General features: G+C 40.8%; 1 protein-coding gene across 1 annotated transcript in view; it reads right to left on the reverse strand.

Moving 5' to 3' along the window:
- PPEF1 (protein phosphatase with EF-hand domain 1) overlaps positions 1 to 24,133 on the reverse strand; it is a 122,771-nt gene that overhangs the window by 35,103 nt on the left and 63,535 nt on the right. The window contains exons 8-10 of the mRNA XM_012434210.2: positions 21,457 to 21,493; positions 19,743 to 19,892; positions 14,027 to 14,179 (exon numbers count right to left, since the gene is read on the reverse strand). Coding sequence (XP_012289633.1) covers positions 14,027 to 14,179; positions 19,743 to 19,892; positions 21,457 to 21,493 — 340 coding nt within the window. The remainder of the gene's footprint in view (positions 1 to 14,026; positions 14,180 to 19,742; positions 19,893 to 21,456; positions 21,494 to 24,133) is intronic.

Raw genomic sequence — 24,133 nt, forward strand, 5'->3', positions numbered from 1 at the left:
ATTTTTGTATTTTTTGTAGAGATGGCGTTTCGCCAGGTTGCCAAGGCTGGTCTCCAACTCCTGGGCTCAAGCAATCCACCCACTTCAGTCTCCTAAAGTGCTGGGATTACAGGCATGAGCCACCACACCTAGCAGAACATCACTTAAAAAAATTAAAAACAGTTAAAGCCACTGGACATTGTCCTAATGGCATACAGCATGCAGAGAAACATTTAAGAAAACTTACTAAATTTTGATACCAACAGAGAGAGTCTGTGGCATGTGAGCCATGACCTACTCTAACCCCTTTGACGGATCAGTGTGAAGGATGCTCTACTTCAAGTGGACGCATCCAAGACGGGTCTCCTCCTTCCCCCAGCTCCCAGGAGAGGGCTACGGTTTTGCCCCAGAAAGAGCAAGCTGATGGTCATCCCTCATGCCCCCCAGCTCTGCATTACAGAAGCTGGATTCCAGGTAAGCACAGCAGAGAGGACTGGGGTTCACGTCCTCTCTGCTGTGAAAAGTGACATCTCTGTGAAGAGTGATATCAGAGGCGGCACACTGAAGGGGAATAGATTTCACTGAACTAGTCCAGACAAGTCACTCAACAAACAAACAAAAAACAAATAACCACAAGCCCCAGAGGGGCATGGGATTAACTACCTAGGGTTACTACAATGTAAGATTACAAGACAAGCAAAGAAAAAACTGACTCATATGGGGGAAACAGGCAATAAAAACTGCTTTTGAAGGGACTAGACGTTGACTTAGCAGACAAAGATTTCAAAGCAACTATTATAAATATGTTCAGAGACATATATAAAACACTCCACCCAATAAGAGTGAAATATATAGTCTTCTAAAGTGCGCATGGAGCATTCTCCAGGATAAACCATATGCTAGGCCACAAAAAAAGCCTCAACAAATTTTAAAAGGATTTACCAAAAAAAGAAAAAAGTTTAAAAGGAATTTGAATCAGGCAAAGCACGTGTTCCCTGACCACAATCAAATTAAATTTGAAATCGATAAAAGAAAGAAATATGAGGAATTCATAAATATGTAGAAATTAACTAACACACTACCAAATAACAGATAAGTTAAAGAAATCACAAGGATATTTAGAATATACTATTGAAAATATAAGCCCAACATAGCAAAACTCTTTTTTTTAAGTCAGCAGCAATTGTTTAATAACATCGCAAACTTAAGGGATGGAGCTAAAGCAGTACTTAGAGGGAAATTTGTATCTTTATTAAAAAATAAAAAAGATCTTAAATCAATAATATTACCTTCTAAAGAAACTAAAAAAAGAAGAGCAAAGTAAACCTAAAACAAGCAGAAGGAAGGAAATGATAAAGATTATGAGGCAGGAAAATAGGGTCTGGAGGCAGGGAACACAAGGCCAATTCACACTTGTGCTATAACAGGAAACCTCTTCTCGGGCTTACACTGCAAATCACTCTGTAACTTTACTTCATCCTCTCCATTTACATAGGGTGTACCCCAAGTAACCAATGGAATCCTCTAGGGGATATTTAAACTCCCCAAAATTCGGTAACTGGGTCTTTGAGCTCCTGTGCTTGGTCTGCTCTCAGCACTGTGTACTTTCATTTCAATAAAACCCTTCATTCCTTCCTTGCTTTGTGTGTTTTGTCCAATTCTTTGTTCAAGACACCAAGAATCTGGACACCCATCACGGTTAATACATTTTGGTGAGCCAGCAAGGAAGAGGAGGTAAGCCCAAAGTTTGAGACTCGTTTTCTCTCTCTCTCTCTCTCCTCTCTCTTCCTTTCCAACCCGGGACTCATGGAAGTCAGTGAAACTAAGGGGTGTCTACATGGAGAAGCCTGACTGCCACCGCTGGTTTGCTTAAGGGACCAGGGTCTTTTTCATTTTTTATTTCTCTCATTCTATTTCAGTCTTTGAGCAGCTGTTTCTTAATAGATCCTTGGAAATTAAGGGCAACTGGCTGCGGTCACTCCCCAGTACTGCCATACTGCCTGAAGGAATGGGAATAACTGCCCTGCCTGGAAGGGGGAAGGACTTTTTTTTTTCCTTTTTTAAAAATATTTTCTGCATGTAGTCCCTCATTCCTACCTGCATTGCAGCTCAGAGCAAACTCGCACTTGTTTCAGGAGACTTAAACCTTCTTTTCCTATTCTTAATTCTTCCCTTATCATACTCTACTGGCTAAGGAACAAAAAGGCCCGTCCAGCATCCAGTTCTTACCACAGTTCATGGCTATTCTTACAACATTCATAGCAGGCTCTGGAGGGAATACATGCAAAGTGGCACCAGTGCCCACCTAAGTAATGCCAGAGATGTCTGGAACTCTAAGGTTGGACTCCACAGGAGGGCGCTCCCGGGGATCCTGTGGACCTCAACCTGCCCAAAGGGGATGCCCTTGGCAGAGGTTCTGAGGTGTAGTATTTTTTTTTTTTTTGAGATGGAGTCTTATTCTGTTGCCAAGGCTGGAGTGTAGTGGCAGGATCTCAGCTCACTGCAACCTCTGCTGCCTGGGTTCAAGCGATTCTCCTGCCTCAGCCTCCCGAATAGCTGGGATTACAGGCGCCTGCCACTGCACCTGGCTAATTTTTATAGTTTCTTTTTAGTAGAGACGGGGTTTCAACATTTTGGCCAGGCTGGTCTTGAATCCCTGACCTTATGATCCACCCGCCTCAGCCTCCCAAAATGGCTGGGATTACAGGTGTGAGCCACCGTGCCTGGCCCTGAGTCTCATATTAAACCCTCCTTAGACTCTTCTCTTGCAGTTGCAATGCTGCTTGGCCTAAAACTGTTTAGAATCTGAAGTGTACCTGTCTAATGGGAAAGTGAGATGGCACTGCAAGTATCTAGGCTTTTGTGCTGCTGTTCTAAGCAGGGGGCCTGGTTAACGTGTGGCGCCCTCCTTTGGTAATGCTTGGCCCCAGCGTTCCTAGGAGTCTGGGAAGGTTTGAAAAAATCAAACTGCCATGGAAACTGCTTTACCCGAAATTTCGGTTCACAGCCTTCCTTGAATTATCTATTGGGGCAAAGTAAAACCAGCAAGCTATATTGCTGTCTCATGGCTAAGGTTCCAAGCTACTGGATCTTCGTTATGTGTGTGTATACATGTCTAAATGTGTTTATTTGTATGTACACTTATTGTAATGTGTTGTGTCTACTAAATTGGCTTATAAGTAAAAGTGCACTCATAAATTAGGTAAGTCTAAGCACTTTTCAAGTTCATGTGACTTAAGTATAACTTTACTAAAGAATCTAGCTTTAAAATTATTGGTGGAATAAAAATAGGCCTTCAGAATTGTCAGCATACATTTTGTCTAAATTTTATGTTTGTCTTTGCTAGATATTTTAAAATGCCAGTGTTAATTCAAGCTGGGAGCTGCTGAGGGCCAGCCTGGCTCCCATTCTATTCAAAGTCTCATAACTGATTGCTTCCTTTGAAAAGGCTAATCAGAAACTCAAAATAAGGCAACAGTTTGTCTCCCACCTGTGATCTAAGCCAAACCAATGTTCATTTTACATATGTTGATTGATGTCTCCAGTCTCCCTTGTTAAAAGTAAAAGTTGGCCAGGTGAGGGTGGCTCACGCCTGTAATCCCAGCACTTTGGGAAGCCAAGGTGGGCGGATCACCTGAGATTGGGAGCTCGAGACCAGCCTGACCAACAATGGAGAAACCCCACCTCTACTAAAAATACAAAATTAGCCAGGCGTGGTGGCACATGCCTGTAATCCCAGCTACTTGGGAGACTGAGGCAGGAGAATCGCTTGAACCCAGGAGGCGGAGGTTGCAGTGAGCTGAGATTGCGCCATTGCACTCCAGCCTGGGCAACAAGAGTAAAACTCCGTCTCAAAAAAAAAAAAAAAAAAAAAAGTAAAAATCATGCTTACAGTGAATGAGATAAATGTTTTAGGTAAATGTTTTGTGTAAATTAAAATCTTAAAGTTATTTTTGACACTCATTTAATTTCTGGGTCATTTCCAATTAAGAAAGGTTTGTAATATGGAGAAATATGTTTCTAAAATGTGGAATTGTTCTTATCTATAAATGCCCATATCTAATAGTTCAGGCTTTCTTGCCTTTTAAGGTTTCACTAGAGTTTTAGATTACCAAGGATAAAATTCTAGTTAACATGTGATTCTGTATACAAAATGTGCCAGAAAGGGTTATTAGTGAAAAAAAGGAATAATTTTGTCTAATGCAGAAGTTATCTAAAAGTTCAAATTACAGATTTAAAAAGGTTATTTAGGAAACAATGTAGTAAGGAATCATTAAGTAGGGGAGAAAGATGTGGAAAAGTTTAAATAATAAAATATCCTTTAAAACCTGATAGAGAATTGGAGGCATTTGGGTAATTAACATTTTCATAGTTAAAGCTCTTATTTTTTTCTTTTTATTTTGAGACGAGTCTTGCTCTGTTGCCCGGGCTGGAGTGCAGTGATGCAATCTCGACTCACTGCAACCTCCGCCTCCCAGGTTCACGTGATTCCCCTGCCTCAGTCTCCCAAGTAGCTGGGACTACAAGCATGCACCACCAGGCCCGGCTAATTTTTGTATTTTTAGTAGAGATGGGGTTTCATCATGTTGGCCAGGATGGTCTCGCTCTCTTGACCACGTGATCCGACCTCCTCAGCCTCCTAAAGTGCTGAGATTACAGGCATGAGCCACCATGCCTAGCCCATAGTTAAAGCTTTTGGTCTTGACTAAAGTAAAATAAGAAGTAATGTAAAAATGTACCAGCAGTTTGGCAATTCTTTTTTTTTTAATAGAGTTAAGCATGAAGCTGGATTTAGTGTGGAGCTACATTTCACATACATGCCTGCACTGCTTCACACTGTTTACTGTTTTTTGTGGATGGTGCTGGAGTGCTTATTGGTCATGGGCCTGAAGTGAGTTTCTTAATTGTACAGAATGTATAATAATATTAGTGAACTTAAGGATACTTAATTTTGCATCAGGGATGCAATATTCATTATGTGGGTTTTAGGAGGCCCTAGGTAACACTATAACCTCCAGGATTAATTGAGTAGGAAAATTTCAGGTTGGTTTCTTGCTTGTTTTTGTTTGCTGTTTATTCTCTTGTGGCTTTGCTTGTGTGTGGATACATATATAAAACCATGCTGTTTTTTAGTTCCTAGTGGAAGGCTTTTATTTTGTTCTGTGTTCACTTCCAGCAAGTCATCATTCATTTCATTTACCTGGAATTCCTAAGCTATCTTTCTTGGGCCTGCAGGAATTAATGGAGCACACCAGCTTTTTTTTTTTTTTTTTTTTTGAGATGAAATTTCACTCTTGTTGCCAAGGCTGGAGTGCAATGGCTTGATCTTGGCTCACCCCAACCTCCACCTCCCAGGTTCAAGTGATTCTCCTGCCTCAGCCTTCTGAGTAGTTGGGATTACAGGCATGCGCCATCACACCCGGCTAATTTTGTATTTTCAGTAGAAACGAGGTTTCTCCATGTTGGTCAGGCTGGTCTCAAACTCCCGACCTCAGGTGATCTGCCCACCTTGGCCTCCCGAAGTGCTGGGATTACAGGCGTGAGCCATCACGCTGGGCCAACACCAGCTTTTTATCCTTAAACTAACTTTTTGGATTTTAGGCTTCCTGATACTTTAAATGTGTTAAGTATACTCTCACAAATAGAATTTAAGTCATATTTCTCTCTCTGCCTAATCTCTCCAAAATTTGTAAAGTGTATGTGAATATTCGTAGTTCACGGCAATGTGTTTGTTTGCATATAGTCAAGCAGGGTCGCCAGGACCGCTCAGGGAGAGAGAACCCAGAAACCTGGCATGCCAATAGAGGGGTAAAAATAGATCTCAGCTCACTGCAACCTCTGCCTCCCAGGTTCAAGAGATTCTCATGCTTCAGCCTCCCGTGTAGCTGGGATTACAGGCACCCATAACCACGCCTGGCTAATTTTTGCATTTTTAGTAGAGACGGGGTTTCACCATGTTGACCAGGCTAGTCTCGAACTCCTGACCTCAAGTAATCCACCCGCCTTGGCCTCCCAAATTGCTGGGATTACAGGCATGAGCCACCATGCCTGGCCAAGGGTAAAAACTTTTTACCAGTCTCTCGCCTCTTTCTCTCTGCACAAACTGGTTAAATATAAAGTAAAAGTCACTGTATATCTCCTCTGTAAAGTTTAAAATTAATTGGCTTAATAATAATAAGAGCTTAAGTCCAATATTTAGTCAGAAAAGTGAAAAACGTAATGCATTTTATTTAGTTCATGTAACTTGAGTAATCTTTGGGAAATAAAGATGGTTTTAAAGATTATTGGTAAAATACAATTGTCTTCCGAATGTAAACATGTGGTTTAAATTATGTTCAAATATTAAGTTTGCTAAATACTTTAAGGTTATAAACTGCTTCTTTGACTTTTGAAATTGTTTAACTTGCCTGCTTTCCAGCTAGGTAAGTCCTGGGGATGTGTGGAGTTGGCCACGCCCCTAGCTATGCTGGAAACAGTCAAACCTTATCAGAACACAATTCACCAGGTTTTACTTTAAAGTTAAAATTGCTAAGAGTCCCCATTGTAACATGCAATTAAGACTACTAGAAACAGTTTTTTTTTTTTTTTAGAGATGAGGTGTCACCATGTTGGCCAGGCTGGTCTCAGACTCCTGACTTCAGGTGATCCATTCATCTCGGCCTCCCAAAGTGCTGGGTATGTGCAAGATGTGTGACAATAGTAGAATGTGAGGTGTTTTTTTTTGTAAAAGGTTATAAAACGTTTTTACTTTTTTTTTTTAAGAGATGGGGGTTTCACCATGTTGGCCAGGCTGGTCTTGAACTTCTGACCTCAGGTGATCCACCCGTCTCAGCCTCCCAAAGTGCTGGGATTACAGGCGTGAGCCACCACACCCGGCCTAGGTTTTTACTTCTTTAAAATTTATCAGTCATCATTTTGGCGAAATAAGTAATTTATGGTAATCTGGAATTCCAAAATCAAACTTCAGTTTCAAAATTGTCTTTCCTAATGACTGGCTTTTTGAATGAATCAGAGGGCTCCTGAAAACATCCAAAAAGGAGGTAAGCAGGATTATTTGACATCTTCAGGCACGTGGGATTGCCAAAATGTGTTCAACCTTCTTTAGGTTATATTTTTGTGAGTAATATTATATATTCCTAAATTGTATGGAATTTATAAAATTCTAATGTCTATATGCTATCAATTATAATTATGGTTATTATGCTAAGTTATTGTAAACCACAAAAATAACAAAATTTTCTTGTCAGTGCTATGCACCTAATTTGGAAAAACAACTGGTATCCAAGAAGATATAAGTCTAATGTTAATTAAGCACGGACTCATGGAGAACCACGATGGCCACCTTGTCCTTCCTGAGTTCTTTTTTTTTTTTTTTTCTTCCTGAGTTCTTAAAGTTTGTATAATCCCAGGACTTTGGGAGGCCAAGGCAGGTGGATCACTGAGGTCAGGAGTTCAAGACGAGCCTGGCCAACATGGTGAAACCCCATCTCTACTAAAAACACAAAAAATTAGCCTGGCATGGTGGCACATCCCTGTAATCTCAACTACTCGGGAGGCTGAGGCAGGAGAATTGCTTGAACCTGGGAGGCGGATGTTGCAGTAAGCTGAGATCACGCCATTGCACTCCCACCTGGACAACAAAAGCAAAACTCCATCTCAAAAAAAAAAATTCTGCATTCCATGGAAATCATCATGACAAAAATAAAATAATCGAAATTGAATACATTGGTGTAATGACTTACAAATTGTTTAAAATAGTTTATAACCAATGCTTGATCCCATACTCCTGGGAAAACAAAGCTTCAGGTACATTTGGTCAACTGATGGGGTATTTAAACATTTAATAAAGGGATTTGATTAAATTGTTATTTTCAATGCATGTCTTCTGGTTGTTTAAAAGCTTTCCCATGCAAGAGGGCTGATGTTGTAACAGTATATTATTATGCTACGGTGTATTTTCATGAGGTAAAAAAGCTTGTCATGGTTTGGATCTTCTGGAAACATCAAAGAAAGACCGTCCTTGCCATCCACACTAAAACAAAACTTCAAGACCTTGGGCTTTGGGTTCATGGTCTCGCAACTGAAAAGGGTCCCTCCACACTTTTAGAACTGTGCACCCATTGGAACCCATGGGGTAAAACTAACCAGGGAAATTTCTCCCAAGAAGAAAATGGCATCTTTGATGTGAATAGCTTTTCCCAAATTTACAGTTTAAAATGTCTACTATCATGAAACTCTCATCTTAGAATTATTTTTTCTTACTTATGCCTCTATGAACAATAGAAGTGGAAAAGGGGTCTGTTATGTGTACTAATGGGGTGTATTTTTATTTGTGAAGGAGTTTGCAGCCAGCCTTATACATGGATACCCTTATATTTTGATAAATAAAGATAAAGGCCCAATGTAGGTAACTTACTTTAATGCTACATGCGTTGCCTCATAATCAGTCAAAAAGAAAACACTAGTCCCTTCCTCTTAACTCACATCATAGGTTAAAGAAAACACTGCCAGAAGGCCTTCACTCTTCTAAAAGGGCATCATTTGTTAGGTCCTTTTCCCATGGTTTAAAGTAAAAGAAACAATGATTAGAAATGTATCCCTCATGATAGGTTCTATAGCAAATTCTACTGTAAAGCCTACAGTTACACAATAAACTCTAAATTCTCTTGTGAACATTATGATAAAATTGGCTAAACAGAAAAGTATCTGTGCAGCCGCTAGCACTTGTGGCCCATGGGGAAATACATCAAATGAAGATTACAGAAATTCAGTGGTAGGGGATTGACAAAGAAACTGCTTACTCAAGTGAGTAAACTATCTAGCTCATTCTTTGATCTATTTGGTTTTAGGAGGTTTGGTTTATGGGGACCTTGGGTAAGAGGCATACTCCAAACTCTTGCTATTATCCTCCCAATAGTCATAATAATAGTCTCCCTGGTACACTATATTCTCTCAAAGGTTTTAAATGCTTGCATGCAACCATCTCTAGAATGTCATATGGTCTCTCTTCAACTGGAATAACAGGAGCTGAAAGAAATGTGCAACCATGAGGACACCATAATCTATCAATGACATGCTAAGACCGGAAACCCAAAATGATGAGAGCCGAGAGTGGCACTGAGGCCCTAAGTTTTGGTCATACTCTCGACTAAATAAGCACCTGACCAAAAAAGGAGAATTTTTTTTTAACAAAATTCTGGGAGGCCATTGTTTTGGACTGAGCTCATGCACTAAGCCCCAACAAACCAAACCAAACCAAAATGGAGTCATTTGTGCTAAGACTTTAAGGAAACACAGATTCTAGAACAGACCAGATTTGTTTTTTTTCCCTGCAAATCTCTATGACAAACATTGCTGACAGCATAGGTATCAACCCCCTGAAGTTCCCATTAAATCTTTTAACCAAATTCATTTCCTCTCGCCTAGAGACCATCAAGCTTCAGATAATCATGCAACAAAGGCTCCAGCCAGTTCCAGGTGAAGAAGCTACTCTGGCCATCAAGAAGCTACTCTGTCTCCACTAGATAGAGCAGGGTGAGAGTTCTGTGATCCCCAATAGGTAGGGACTATGCCCCAAGCCAGCATGAAGCAGTTACAGAAAAAGACCATCAGTCCTTCTGGCTCCCATAAAGATTTATGGGAATCACATCTCCATTAAAATAAAAGAAGAAGCAGGAAAATAGGGTCTGGAGGCAGGGAACATAAGGCCAATTCACACTTCAGCTATAACAGGAAATATCCTCTCCATAGGGCTTAAGCTGAAAATGACTTTGTAACTTTACTTCAAACTCTTCATTTACATAGGGTATACCCCAAGTAACCAATGAAATCCTCTAGGGTGTACTGAAACTCCCAAAAATTCTGTAACAGGGCCTTTGAGCCCCTATGCTCGGGCCTGCTCCCACACTGTGGAGTGTACTTTCATTTTCAATAAAACCCTTCATTCCTCTCTTGCTTTGTTTGTACATTTTTGTCTAATTCATTGTTCAAGACACCAAGAACTTGGACACCCTCCACTGTTAGCAATTAGAGCAGACATAAATGAAATAGAGAATAGACAACAATACAGAAAAATCAATAAAACTAAAAGTTGGTTCTTCAAAAAGACCAAGAAAATTGACGAACCTTAGTAAGACTGACCAAGAAAAAAAGAGGAGACTCAAATTATTAATATCAGGAATGAAAGAGGGAGTATTACTACCAAACTTTCAGGAGAAAAAAAAATATAAAGGAGTACTACAAACAACTTTAGGCCAGAAAATTAGATAAATTAGATGAAATGAACAAAATCCAAGAAAGACACACAACTACCAAGACACAAACTACTCAAAAGGAAACGAAACACTTGAATACAACTATAGCAAGGAAAAAGACTGAAATGAGTAATTTTAAAACTTCCTACAAAGAAAAGCCCAGGCCCACATGGCTTCATTGATGGATTCTATCAAACATTTGAAGAACTAAAATCAATCCTTGACAGAGTCCTCTTCTAAAACGTAGAAGAGGAGACAATACTTCCCAATTCCTCTTATGAGGCTAAACTTATATCAAAATCAGACAAAGCTATCACAAGAAACCATAGACCAATGGCTCTTATGCATATAGATGCAAAAATCTTCAAAAAATACTAGCAAATGGAAGCCAGTAACATGTAAAGTGGATTATAAGGCCAGGCATGGTGGCTCATGCCTGCAATCCCAGCACTTTGGGAGGCCAAGGTGGTCAGATCACCTGAGGTCAGGAGTTTTATACCAGCCCGGCCAACATGGTGAAACCCAGTCTATACTAAAAATACAAAAAATTAGCTGGGCGTAGTGGCAGGCACCTGTAATCCCAGCTACTCGGGAGGCTGAGACAGGAGAATCGCTTGAACCCGGAAGGCAGAGGTTGCAGTGAGCTGAGATCATGCCACTGTACTCCAGCCTAGGCAACAAATAAAGTGTATTATACATCATGACCAAGTGGGGTTTATCCCAGGAATGTAAGGGAAAAAATAAAAAATAAAATAAAGTGTAAACAAATAAAGTGGATTATACATTATGAACAAGTGGGATTTATCCCAGGAATGTAAGGTTGGTTTAACAACTGAAATCAATAAATGTAATATACTATATTAATAGAATAAAGGGAAAGAACACATGATCATTTTAATGTATTCAGAAAAAGCATTTGACAAAATCTAATACTTTCACAATAAAAACACTCAATAAACTAAGCACAGAAGGAAACTTCTTCAATGTAACAAAAGGCCACTACAAACAAATACACAGCTAATATACTTGACGAAAGACTGAATGCTTTCTCCAGTATCATGAACAAGACAAAGATATCTACTCTCATCATTTTTATTCAACAGTGTACTGGAGGTTCTAGATAAGGCAATTATGCAAAAAGGAAAAGAAAAGGCAGATTGGAAAGGAAGAAGGAAAATTATTCACAGATAACATGAAATCCACTAAAAACTATTAGAACTAACAAGTTTATCAAAGTTCACAACACAATGTCAGTATATAAAAGTTAGTTATATTTCTATACACTAGCAATGAACAATCCCAAATATAATTAACAATTCTATTTACAATAGCATCAAAATGTAACAAATTTAACAAAACAAGAGCAAGATGTGTATACTGAAAAGTACAAAACACTGTTGAAATTAAAAATCTAAATAAACAGACATCCCAAGACAGCCATAGTGCTCAAATTGACCTACAGATTCCAGGCAACCCTACCAATAATTCAGCTGCTTTTTGGTAGATATTGACAAACTAATCCTAAAATTCATATGGAAATTCAAGGGACCCAGAATAGCCAAAACAATCTGGAAAAAGAACAAAGTTGGAGAACTCGCACTTCCCAATTTTAAAACTTCCCACAAAGCTACAGTAATCAAAATTGTACAGTATTGACATAAGGATAAACATAGAGATTGTGAAATATAATTAAGAGTCTAGAAATAAACTCTTTTATTATGGTCAACTGATTGTTTGATAAGGGTGTCAAGAAAATTTAGGAAAGTATAGTCTTTTTAAGAAATGGTGCTGGTGGCTGGGGGCGGTGGCTCATGCCTGTAATCCCAGCACTTTGGGAGGCCGAGGCAGGTGGATCACCTGAGGTCAGGAGTTTGAGACCAGCCTGGCCAACATGGTGAAACCTTGTCTCCACTAAAAATACAAAAATTAGCTGGGTGTGGTAATGCACTCCTCTAATCCAAGCTACTACTCAGGAGGCACGGGTTGCAGTTAGCTGAGATCACACCACTGCACTCTAGCCTGGGTGACAGAGCCAGATTCTGTCTCAAAAAAAAAAAAAAAAAAAAAAGAAAGAAATGGTACTGGGATAACTAAATATCTACATAAAACAGAATAAATTCGGAATCTCACCTCCCACCACACATAAAAATTAACTCAAAATGGATCAGATACCTAAATTTAAGAGCTAAACGTATACAACTCTTAGAAGAAAACAAAGTAACAGATCTTTGTGACTTTGGGTTAGGCAATGGTTTAGATACAACACCAAAAACACGAGCAACCAAAGAGAAAAAGATATCATTTTGACTGGGTGTCATCAAAATTAAAAACTGCTGTATTGCAAAGGACACCATCAAGAAACGGTAAAAGACAACCCACAGAATGAGAGAAGGCATTTGCAAATAATATACCGGATAAAGGATTTGTATTTAGAATATATTTTAAAAATCTCTTACAATGCAATAATAAAAAGATAAATAACTCCATTTTAAAGATGGGCAAAGGATCTGAATAGTCACTTCTCCAAAGAAAATCTGCAAATATCAAATAAACATATGAAAAGATGCTTGACATCATTAGTCATTAGGGAAATGCAAATCAAAATCACAATGAGATTCCATCTCATGCCCTCTTGGATGGCTATAATCAAAATGATAGACAATAACAAGTGGTAGAGAGGATGTAGAGAAATTGGAACCTTCATACATTGCTAGTGGAAATGTAAAATGGTGCAACCACTTGGGAAAACAGTTTGGGACTTTCTCAAAATGTTAAACTTTACTTAGAGATACCTTATGACTCAGTACTTCTACTCCTAGGTATACACTTAAGAGAAATAAAAACATACATGCACAGAAAAACTTGTATGTGATGGTTCATAGAAGCATTATTCGTAATAGCCAAAAAGTGGAAACAACCCATCAACTTATGAATGAATAAATACAATGCGTATATCCATATAATAAAACATTATTCAGCAACAAATAGACATTCAGTACTGACATGCTACAACATGGATGAGCCTCCATAACGTGCTGAGTGAAAGAAGCCAGACACAAAAGATCACGTGTTCATTTCTACAACATGTTCAGAATAGGCAAATCTATAAAAACAGTAGATTCATGGTTGCCTACGGCTGTTAGGTGGCACTGGGTGGCTACAGAAGGGAATGGGGAATAATGCTAATAGGTATGTAGTCACTTTTTCAGATGATGAAAACGTTCAAAAATAGATTGTGATGCTAGTTGTACAACACTGTGAATATACTAAAAACCATTGAATTATACAATTTAAATGGGTGAGTTACATGGTATGTGAATTATATCTCAATAAAGCTGTTAAAAATATAGTGATGGCCAGGCACAGTGGCTCATGCCTCTAATCCCAGCACTTTGGGAGGCTGAGGTAGGAGGATCACAAGGTCAGGAGTTCAAGACCAACCTGGCCAATATGGTGAAACCCTGTCTCTACTAAAAATACAAAAATTAGCCAGGCATGGTGGTACGGGCCTGTAATTCCAGCTACTCGGGAGACTGAGGCAGGAGAGAACTGCTTGAACCCGGGAGACAGAGGTTGCAGTGAGTCAAGATCATGCTACTGCACTCCAGCCTGGGCGACAGAGCAAGATTCCATCTCAAAGAAAAGTATCTATATCTATATATAGATACATAGTGATGAATTCTGAGAAAATCATGTGGTCTGCTTGTAAAGTCACTTTTTATCTTTATATTGTAAGGGACAACATGTATGTTGGTGTCATTGTTACCAGTCCAGTGAACACCTGGATTACCTACCTGTTCCCGTTCATGCTTTGGTAAATGTTCAGAAAGAAATCCTTTTGTTTTGATTCTCCCATGTGCACTGATAGTCACATCTACTTTACTGTGCTTCGAATCGGTGTTATAGTCTTTGTATATTTCTCTTGGTGGCATCAGCACAGATTTCATCTATAAAACAGATTCATACATTAGTCCAACCCTCTGCTTATTCTGCCGCATACAGAGACTTCAGTCCCAGTTGGAATTCTGTCTATATTGTGGTGCCACAACCCAATGAAAAACGCACAGTCACTTTTTGCATCTCGCCCACCTCCTATATCTCACTGATCCACTGATGTCAGTAAAGTGGGTCTGTTACAGTCTTTTGGTACATTTTCCAACTACAGTCATTGCCCTATAAAGAAAGAGTTTCTGTGTTTCATTGGAGTTTCTATGTAGGTGTTAGATACATTCTGTGGCATCCATACAGAAAATGGAAGATGCTAAGGTAGGGGCAACTAGGTTCCTGTCGAGCCTTTATCTAGTCATAGGGTCTTAGGAGTTCAGAAACACCTCTTAAAAGGGTGGCTGCTGTGCATTTTGTTATACTTTCCAGAAGAAATGAGAAAAGGTACATCTGTGTCCAAGAAAGTTCTTAAAGGGGACATAGGTTGAAAACTTCAGAAGCCCTTCAACCTAAATGCAGCGTGGTTCTCAGCCTGACTCTGCCAGCCATTGACGATGTTCTCTAATCCTGGCAATAAAACGGCTGTGTTTCTTCGGAAAACAAAATGTCTTTCTGATAGGGTATCAATTACTAGAATGCCTCTTGTTCCCTTACACAAGCAGAGACTGTCATTTTATACTTGTTTCTTTGTAGCGCCATCTCTTTAAACAAAACAATGTTAAACAATACTTCTGTTATACTGGTGGCCATGGTTCAGTGATAGACAAATTCTCTGTGGTAGCCACTTAGTTTCTTTTACAAACTAGGGTATGTAGGAAATCTTACCTTTATTTTTAAAAAATAAAACTGAATCTTATTCTGAGGTCCTGTCTCATGGAGCTAGGTAGAAATTCAATCTCAGCTATTACTAGCGACTTCACAGCCTACCTGCCCTGTTTCCTGCCAGCAAATGTCCGTAGGTCTTAGGCAGAGCAGAATATTCTGGGAGGACCCTCTAGACTTGAGTTCACACAACTCACTTCTTCTCCTTCTTTCTCCTTCTCCTTCTCCTTCTCCTTCTCCTTCTCCTTCTCCTTCTCCTTCTCCTTCTCCTTCTCCTTCTCCTTCTCCTTCTCCTTCTCCTTCTCCTTCTCCTTCTCCTTCTCCTTCTCCTTCTCCTTCTCCTTCTCCTTCTCCTTCTCCTTCTCCTTCTCCTTCTCCTTCTCCTTCTCCTTCTCCTTCTCCTTCTCCTTCTCCTTCTCCTTCTCCTTCTCCTTCTCCTTCTCCTTCTCCTTCTCCTTCTCCTTCTCCTTCTCCTTCTCCTTCTCCTTCTCCTTCTCCTTCTCCTTCTCCTTCTCCTTCTCCTTCTCCTTCTCCTTCTTCTTCTTCTTCGTAGAGATGGGATCTTGCCATGTTACTCAGGCTGGTCTCGAACTCCTGATTTCAAGAGATCCTCTCACTTCAGCCTCCCAATGTGCTGGGACTACGAGCATGAGCCACCGTGCCCAGCTGTACACAACTCATTTCTGATGAGCTCACTGAGCAAGGGTCACATGGTCTCTTAAATATATGTGGCTGTGAAGTTTTCAAGGCCACTTGGGATCAGGATACTTTGTCCCAGCTCTCCCTAAGGCACTATATCACCATTTTCCCCCGGGGAGTCCTAGTAGCCATCTTTCCCAACATGCCTTGCTAGCAAGTTTGAAGAACACTAAACCAGAATCTTAGTCTTACAAAATCTTCCTTCCTTCCTTCCTTAGTTCCTCTGCATTGACCCCCCTCAACCTGCCCACCTTACAAAATGCCTTAAATAAACCTAGACTAGAGGTTGTCATCAAATTCCCCCAACCTGTTAATAATGATATCATAACGACCACAAGTGTAAACCAGGAAGTACGGACCCTCGTACCACAGAGGGCTGGAGGGTCCTATGGGATGGGAAAGTGGCGGTTATAAAATTGGACTGTAACAATCTACTTTTATGTTTCATCTGATAGAGTTCCAAATAGCTGAACCTGTTATTTTCACTACAGTTTTTAATACAACAAGTATGTGTTACCAGTTCAACCTCACTCAAGGAAGGGCAGAAGACAAACAATATACAAGTCAAATTTCTATCTTTAAAACCAGTCTCATGAGCAGGTAGAACAGTGATCCCTGAAGTGGTTGAAACTTGAGGGATCCTGAGAAAACTGCTGGCCCACAAACTCCTCCCCAGGGTCTGTCTTGGTGACTGAAACACAAACCTCAGATCCAAGTATCAGGAAAAAAGAAGAGAGAACTGCAGAAGAGAGCTATATGTTTAGTACTATATGCTATTTTCTTCTTCTTTCTTTCTTTCTTTCTTTTTTTTTTTTGAGGCAGTATTTCACTCTGTCATCCAGGCTGGAGTGCAGTAGCTTGATCTTGGGTCACTGCAGCCTCTGCCTCCCAGGTTCACGTGATCCTCCTGCCTCAGCCTCCCAAGTAGCTAGAATTACAGGTATGTGCCACCATGCCCAGCTATTTTTTTGTAGTTTAGTAGAGACAGGGTTTCACCATGTTGGCCAGGCTGGTCTTGAACTCCTAGCCTCAAATGATTCACCTGCCTCAGCCTCCCAAAGTGCTAGGGTTACAGGTGTGACCCACCACACCTGGCCACCATTTTCTTCATATAGATAATTACAGTTAATCCTCCCAACAATCCAATATAGTAAGATGATAGGGTTTTTTTGGTTTTTTTTGTTTTTTTAGATGGAGTCTTGCTCTGTCACCCAGGCTGGAGTGCAGTGGCATGATCTCAGCTGCAACCTCCACCTTCCGGGTTCAAGCAATTCTCTGCCTCTGCCTCCCAAGTAGCTAGATTACAGGCGCCCACCACCACGTCCAGCTAATTTTTGTATTTTTAGTAGATATGGGGTTTCACCACATTGGCCAGGCTGGTCTTGAACTCCTGACCTTGTGATCCACCCACCTCGGCCTCCCAAAGTGCTAGGATTACAGGCATGAGCCACTGCACCTGGCCTGTGGTAGGTATTTTTATCTTCAGTTTATATGTGTAGAAACCAAGAATTAGAAAATTTCAGTATGTTGCCCAGTCACTCGGAAGTGGCAGAGGCAGGATGTTAACCTAGTTCTGTCTGTCTAATGTTAGACCCTCACAGTCTTCACTATGTTAACGTGGCTCTCAACTTGGGATCTCCACAGAGCTAGTGAGGGACATCCCAGAGGCATCTTCTCAATATCCCAGAAAGCCCTCGACAGAGCTGGCTGCTCAGGCTAACCTCAGGAAAGCAAACGTTTTCAATCTGATCAATTGGAAGAGCTGCCATGACTGATTAGCACCATAGTCACAGGGCAGGTGGTGATGGAGTGTGGCATTAATGCCCCGTGTTCACCAATATTTGACTGACAAAGACATCATGTTCCCTTATGCTCTTAGCTAGAATCTCATCCACTCACTATGTTAATACTGACTATTGTATCTTGATCAAAATGTCTTATTGGCTTGACTATTCACTGATATCATGAGAAAGGTACCTTAAACTTAGGGTGGGCTTAACTTTTACTGCAACTGGGGTTTTTTTTTTTTTTTTGAGACAAGGTCTCTCTCTATCATGCAGGCTGGAGTGCAGTGGCATGATCATAGCTCACTGCAATCTCAAACTCCTGGGTTCAAGCAATCCTCATGATTCAGCCTCCCAAGTAGCTGGGACCACAGGTGTGTACCACCACACCTGGCTAATTTTTTCTTTTTTGTAGAGACGGGGTCTTGCTATGTTGACCAGGCTGGTCTCGAACTCCTGGCCTCAAACTATCTGGCCACCTTAACCTCCCAAAGTGCTGGAATTACAGGCATGGGCTACCATGGCTGGCTGCTTTTTTTTTTTTTTTTTTAAGAGTAAAAGGAGGTGTCATTAATAATTACACCAGCACAACAGGTGTAAGTCAGGCAGCATGGTCATCAGTTGGTAAGGTAGGGAAGGGTGGTATGTAAAATCACCACAGAATCAGGAAAGGGCTGTAAAATAGTTTCTATCCGGCCGGGCATGGTGGCTCATGCCTGTAATCCCAGCACTTTGGGAGGCCGAGGTGGGTGGATCACTTGAGGTCAGTAGTTTGAGACCAGCTTGGCCAAAACGGTGAAACCCCATCTCTACTAAAAAGCACAAAAAATTAGCCGGGCACATTGGCAGGCACCTGTAATCCCAGCTACTTGGGAGGCTAAGGCAGAGAATTGCTTGAACCTGGGAGGCAGAGGCTGCAGTGAGCCAAGATCATGCCATTGCATTCCAGCCTGGGAGACAGAGTGAGACTCCATTTCATAAGAAAAAATAAAGTTTCTATCCAGTTTTGTCTTACGTTTGCCCTACTTTGATCTTAAACCAGGAGACAGTCAACGAATATTAAGTACTTAACTACATACCAGGTGCTGGGGTTTTGTATCAGTGGACTAGAAAAGCAGAGAATGATAGTAAACAAACAGTACCACAATTTCTTTTTTAAATTTGGTAACTGTGATGAAGGATGTGTACAAGGGGCTTGACAGTATATAAAAGAGGATCCCATCTGGTCTGGAGGTCAGACTTATTAAGCTTTAATTAAAAAGGTGGGGGCCGGGCACAGTGGTGGCTCACACATATAATCCTAGCACTTTGGGAGGCCGAGGCGGATGGATCACCTGAGGTTAGGAGTTCGAAACCAGACTGGCCAACATGGTGAAACCCCGTCTCTAGTAAAAATACAAAAAAATTAGCCAGGCATGGTGCCACACGCCTGTAGTCCCAGGTACTTGGGAGGCTGAGGCAGGAGAATCGCCTGAACCCGGGAGGTGGAGGTTGCAGTGAGCCAAGATCGCGCCATTGCACTCCAGCCTGGGTGACAAGAGTGAAACTCTATCTCAAAAAAAATTTTTGTTTAAAAAAAAAAACTATTTCAAAAAATTATGCAAAGTTATTTGATGTGTATTAGGCAGGAAATCATATTAGCTCAGAAATCAATTGCACTTATATAAGTGACTCCACTTATCTAAGGTACCTAGAGTAGTCAGATTCGTAGACAGAAGGTAGAATGGTGGTTGTCAGGGGCTGTGAGAGGGAGAGAATGGGGAGTTAGTGTTTAATGGGTCCAGAGTTTCAGTTTGGGATGACGGAAAATTCTGTAAATTCATGGTAGTGATGGTGATGGTTGCACAACAATGTGAATATACTTAATACCTCTGAACTATACACTTAAAAATGGTTACAGTGGCAAATTTTATGTTATGTGTATTTTACCACAATATAAATGAATGAATTGAGATTTTAATTTTAAAAATTAGGATTTTTCACTTTTAGAAACCACATAAAACGCCAACATTTCCTCATTTTTCCACCCTGTACATGAATTAATTTTTTCCATATATAGAAGTTACCCACTTAGTTATTTATCATGCAGTTATAGATTTTTCTTAAAATTTACACTTTTATATACTCTAATAAAATTTATACTCTAGTCTTTTTAGAGTTATAACCACTAAAACACAAATCAATTCAAAATAATAAATGAAAAGAGGGATATTCCCTTCTAAGTCCCTGAGAGAAGATTCGTGCCAACATTACTTCTTACTTTGTTCCTCTCTACACGGTGGAGTAAATTCAAGTCTGTGGTCTCTGATATTCCACCATGTACGACCAGGATTTCATTGTCAATGATTGTACCAATTGGGAGCCAGGTATAGAATTCTTCCAAGGTTTGTAAGATTTTTTTTCCATGTATCTGTAAGTAAGAGCTTGAGTAAGTTTTGTTTTTCTGATAGGTTCAGTTTATTGAATAGTTTCCACATATGGATAAAAAGTAACAGTTTTCAGGCCACCCAGGGGAAGTCAGCAAGGAGTCACTAACCATTTAGCATGTATTCATCATGTCTTTTTATTCTGGGTTTTTTTTGTGTGTGTGTTTTTTGAGCCAGAGTCTCACTCTGTCACCCAGGCTGGAGTGCAGTGGCACCACCGTGGCTCACTGCAACCTCTGCTCCCAGATTCAAGCGATTCTCCTGCCTCAACCTCCCAAGTAGCTGGGACTACAGGCATGCGCCACCACGCCTGGCTAATTTTTGTATTTTCAGTAGAGACAACATTTTACCATGTTGGCCAGGCTGCTCTTGAACTCCTGAACTCAGGTGATCCTCCTGACTCGGCTTCCCAAAGTGCTGGGATTACAGGCGTGAGCCACTGCACCTGGCCCTTTATTTTTTATTTTTGGTACTATGACATCTTGGGGCCTTGCTGACTCTGGAGGAGAGACTGTCCCTCCCAGAACTAGCTAATTCCTAGATAGTCAATGACTCGCCCTTCATATGCAAACCAACCAACGCAGAGCCCACACCCCAGCTACCTTCTTCATGGAGCTCACACTCAGGGCCACTCTTCCCCTGCCCTCCTTATCCTGGCCAGGTACCAGACAACTAGAGACAACCTCTATGGCCCAGAGCAGCCTGAAATGATTCAAACTGGTCAGTCCTAAACCAGATTACCCTCAGATGCTCCCCTGTGCCTTCTCTCCCACAAAAACCACAACCAAGGCTGTCGCCTGTGTTTTCCCCTCTCTCCCTCTGTCTTTTTTTTTTTTTTTTTGAGATGTAGTGTCGTTCTGTCACCCAGGCTGGAGTGCACTGGCGCTATCTCGGCTCACTGCAACGTCCACCTCCCGAGTTCAAGCGATTCTCCTGCCTCAGCCTCCCGAGTAGCTGGAATTACAGGCGCACGCCACCACGCCCAGCTAATCTTTCTATTTTTAGTAGAGACAGGGTTTCACCATGTTGGTCAGGCTGGTCTTGAACTCCTGACCTCAAGCAATCCACCTGCCTTGGCCTCCCAAAGTGTTGGGATTACAGGCATGAGCCACTGTGCCTAGCCTCCCTCTGCCTTCTGACCAACTCTGGTGCTTCCCCACGCTGTCCCCCAGAGTGGTATGTAGTACCTCCCTTTTCTAGAGAGCTGTAAATAAAAATCTCTTCCTACATGACAGTCATTTCTGTGTCTGCATGTTTTACCACAGCTAAGTAAAACAAATCCTTGGTACCCTCAAAGCAATGAAATATTATCTATGTTAAAACTTACACAAAACTCACAATGAAAAAGTGTGATTTAATCCAGAAAGAAAATATAAGACTCTAATCTGGCCAGGGCTTCCTGCTGTGCTCGTATTTTATTGGCATGCATTCTGACTAGCTGTCTTATCACCTTTCCTAAAGCATCAATCTGGTCTTTATTGGCTCTTTTTAAATTTCTCTATAGAAACAGCAAAGTGAATACTTAAAAAAAAAAAAAGGATGTCTTACCTTATATTTATGCAAAATTTCTTTCGTGAAGCCATACCTAAAAAAAATGGGATTTCAATGATTTAATTGATTGTTGATAACTCCTACTTCCATGAGTCATGCAAAAAAGGGAGCCCTTGGCATCTCAGTATCACAAGCACCAAGAACTCAAGAAACTAGACTTTAGTTGGAGGGATTACTTACCTGAGTCTTTGCTAGGCATGACTGGAAAGAATAAAAGCAACCAATGACATCATCCCTACCCTCAAGGAGCTTATAGTATAGTTGGGGAAAGAAGACAGATTTCTATGAAACAATTACAAGATGACTTAAGAAATATGTGGTGGGCACAGGTTATGTAAACACTACAAGTACGCAGAGAAGCATGCTGTGGGAGCTGGGGGAAGCTGTGTGGGAGAAGGCTTTTCATTAGACAGAATTTCTCAGATATCCTATATAGTAAATGATTGGAAAAAAGAAATGACTGAAAAAGAGAAAGGCCTAGAAAGTAATAAGTTGGCTTGTTATGCTCTCTCTGATATAGGTCCGGTTATGGTACTGAGGGTTTTAATAGAAAGTGTCAGGAATCTTAATGCCTGAATAGCAGTAGCCAAGGGAGATTCAATGATGACAATGTTTCTGTTACTTTTCTTTGCTTTAGGATAACAGTACGTGCCCTTAATATCCAACACTGTGAAGATGCAATGCAACACACTCACTCCAGCTTTCCATGCAAATCATGTTATGTCAGGCTTCTACAGTGTAACGTCATGTTTTCTTTCTTTCTTTCCTTCTTTTTTTTTTTTTTTAACGTATTTTTAGTAGAGACAGGGTTTCACCATGTCGGCCAGGACGGTCTCCATCTCTTGACCTCGTGATCCACCTGCCTTGGCCTCCCAAAGTGCTGGGATTACAGGTGTGAGCTACCACGCCCGGCCCACATCATGTTTTCTGAGATGAATTCCATCCTGTACTCACCAAGGTGTCCATATTGTTCAATCCAACAGATGCGTTGCAGTCCTCACCTTTCTCTGAAACACTAAATACAGCTGACTCCACCATCCTTCTAGAAAACTTTTCTTTCCTTGGATTCTGTAACTGTAAGTAAGCTCTCTTGGTTTTCCTCTTGGCTCTCCTGAGCCTCTTTTGCAATCTCTCCTCTACCTCACCTTAAATGTTGCAGTTCCTTCAGATTCTGTCCTAGGCTCTCTTCTCCCCTCACTTTCTCCTTTGGGAATCTCATCCCTGCCCGGGGTTTCAGTTATTATCTAGTGTCAATACCACAGGATGACGTTCCAGGCCACACTTCATTTCTGATCTCTGGACACATATGTATATTCAACTGCCTACTCAGTAGTACCTCAAATCAGCATCCTCCAAACTGAACTCATCATTCCCCCTCATCCCAACCTCTCTCCTCTTTCCACATTCCCAATATCAGTGAATGATGCCGCTGTATCCCCAAACTCAAGCCGGGAACCTGGAGGTCATCCTTGATTCCCTCCTCTTTCAGCTCCCCCATATCAAGTTATTGAGCCTTAAATCATTGTCTAAACTCCTCTTGAATCTATTTCTTTGCATCTCCATCACCACCACCCTAGTCTAAATGAGAACCCATTATCTATCTCTTTAACCTTCAACTACTTCCTAATTGACCAGCATGTATCCACTCTTGCCCCTCTCCAACTCTCTCCTCCTACTGCATTTTAAAACACAAATTTTATGACATTCTTCGATGACATTCTGTTGTCCTTAGAAGTCCATCCAAATTCCTTTGAACCATCCAATCATTTCTTATGTCTCCAGCCCTATCAGGCACCACCCTGTCCCTCAGTCTATGCCCCTGCCCTCCTGAACTTCTTTCACGTCTAAACAGTCTTGTCCTAAGCTCTGCATAAGTTGTCCCCTCACTGCAGAACACTGTTTCCCATCCCCTCTATGGCTCTTTCTTGAATGCCTACTTCATTCTTCAGATCTCAGACTAACACCATATTTCTACAGCGAAACCTTCCATCATCTCTCAGACAAGGTTGAATTCCCCCTTTACAAACTCATCACACTTGAAAAACCTGCTCAACATGTTTCTTCCCTGTTAGATGTAAATTCTATGAGGGCAGGGGCCATGTCTCCTTCGTTAACCATTATAGACACCAGATAAATATGATAGGCTATAAGGATAAACAGCATGCCTAAATAAACATATTGAGCTATATTATATATAATGGGCCTCTGATTTAGTCCTGGGATTTTTTCCTTCCTAGTTTTAGCATTTGCTTCCATATCTTGAGAATTAGAATTGAAATTCTGTACTCAAGCCAGATACCAAAACTGCCCCAAAGACAAAACTAATCAGTTGCTGAGCTTTGACTAAGGCACCCAAAAGCCCAGGACCAAAAGCATGAGACATGCCATATCTTCCACTGCCCTAGAGCAAACTGATTTCTGTTTTTCATAAAACAGATTTTTTTAAAGAAGAAGAAAAACAGAAGGGAAAAGGGAACATTTGTCACCTACTGTGCCTTCCAGCAAAGACCCTTAAACCATCTAACCCATCTTTATTCCTCAAATTTCCGGTGGGTTAGATAGTTGAAATGCTGTGTTCATAAATATGTTTATGAGCAACAATGCCAGCAGCAATTACCATGTCATCAAAAAATACACACATCCGTCAAAAAGATGGAACTAGTTTCTGAGACAA

The sequence above is a fragment of the Aotus nancymaae genome, unplaced genomic scaffold, assembly GCF_030222135.1.
Source record: "Aotus nancymaae isolate 86718 unplaced genomic scaffold, 86718_ANA_hifiasm-v0.15.2.pri h1tg000058l, whole genome shotgun sequence".
NCBI classification, from domain to species: Eukaryota; Metazoa; Chordata; class Mammalia; order Primates; family Aotidae; genus Aotus; species Aotus nancymaae.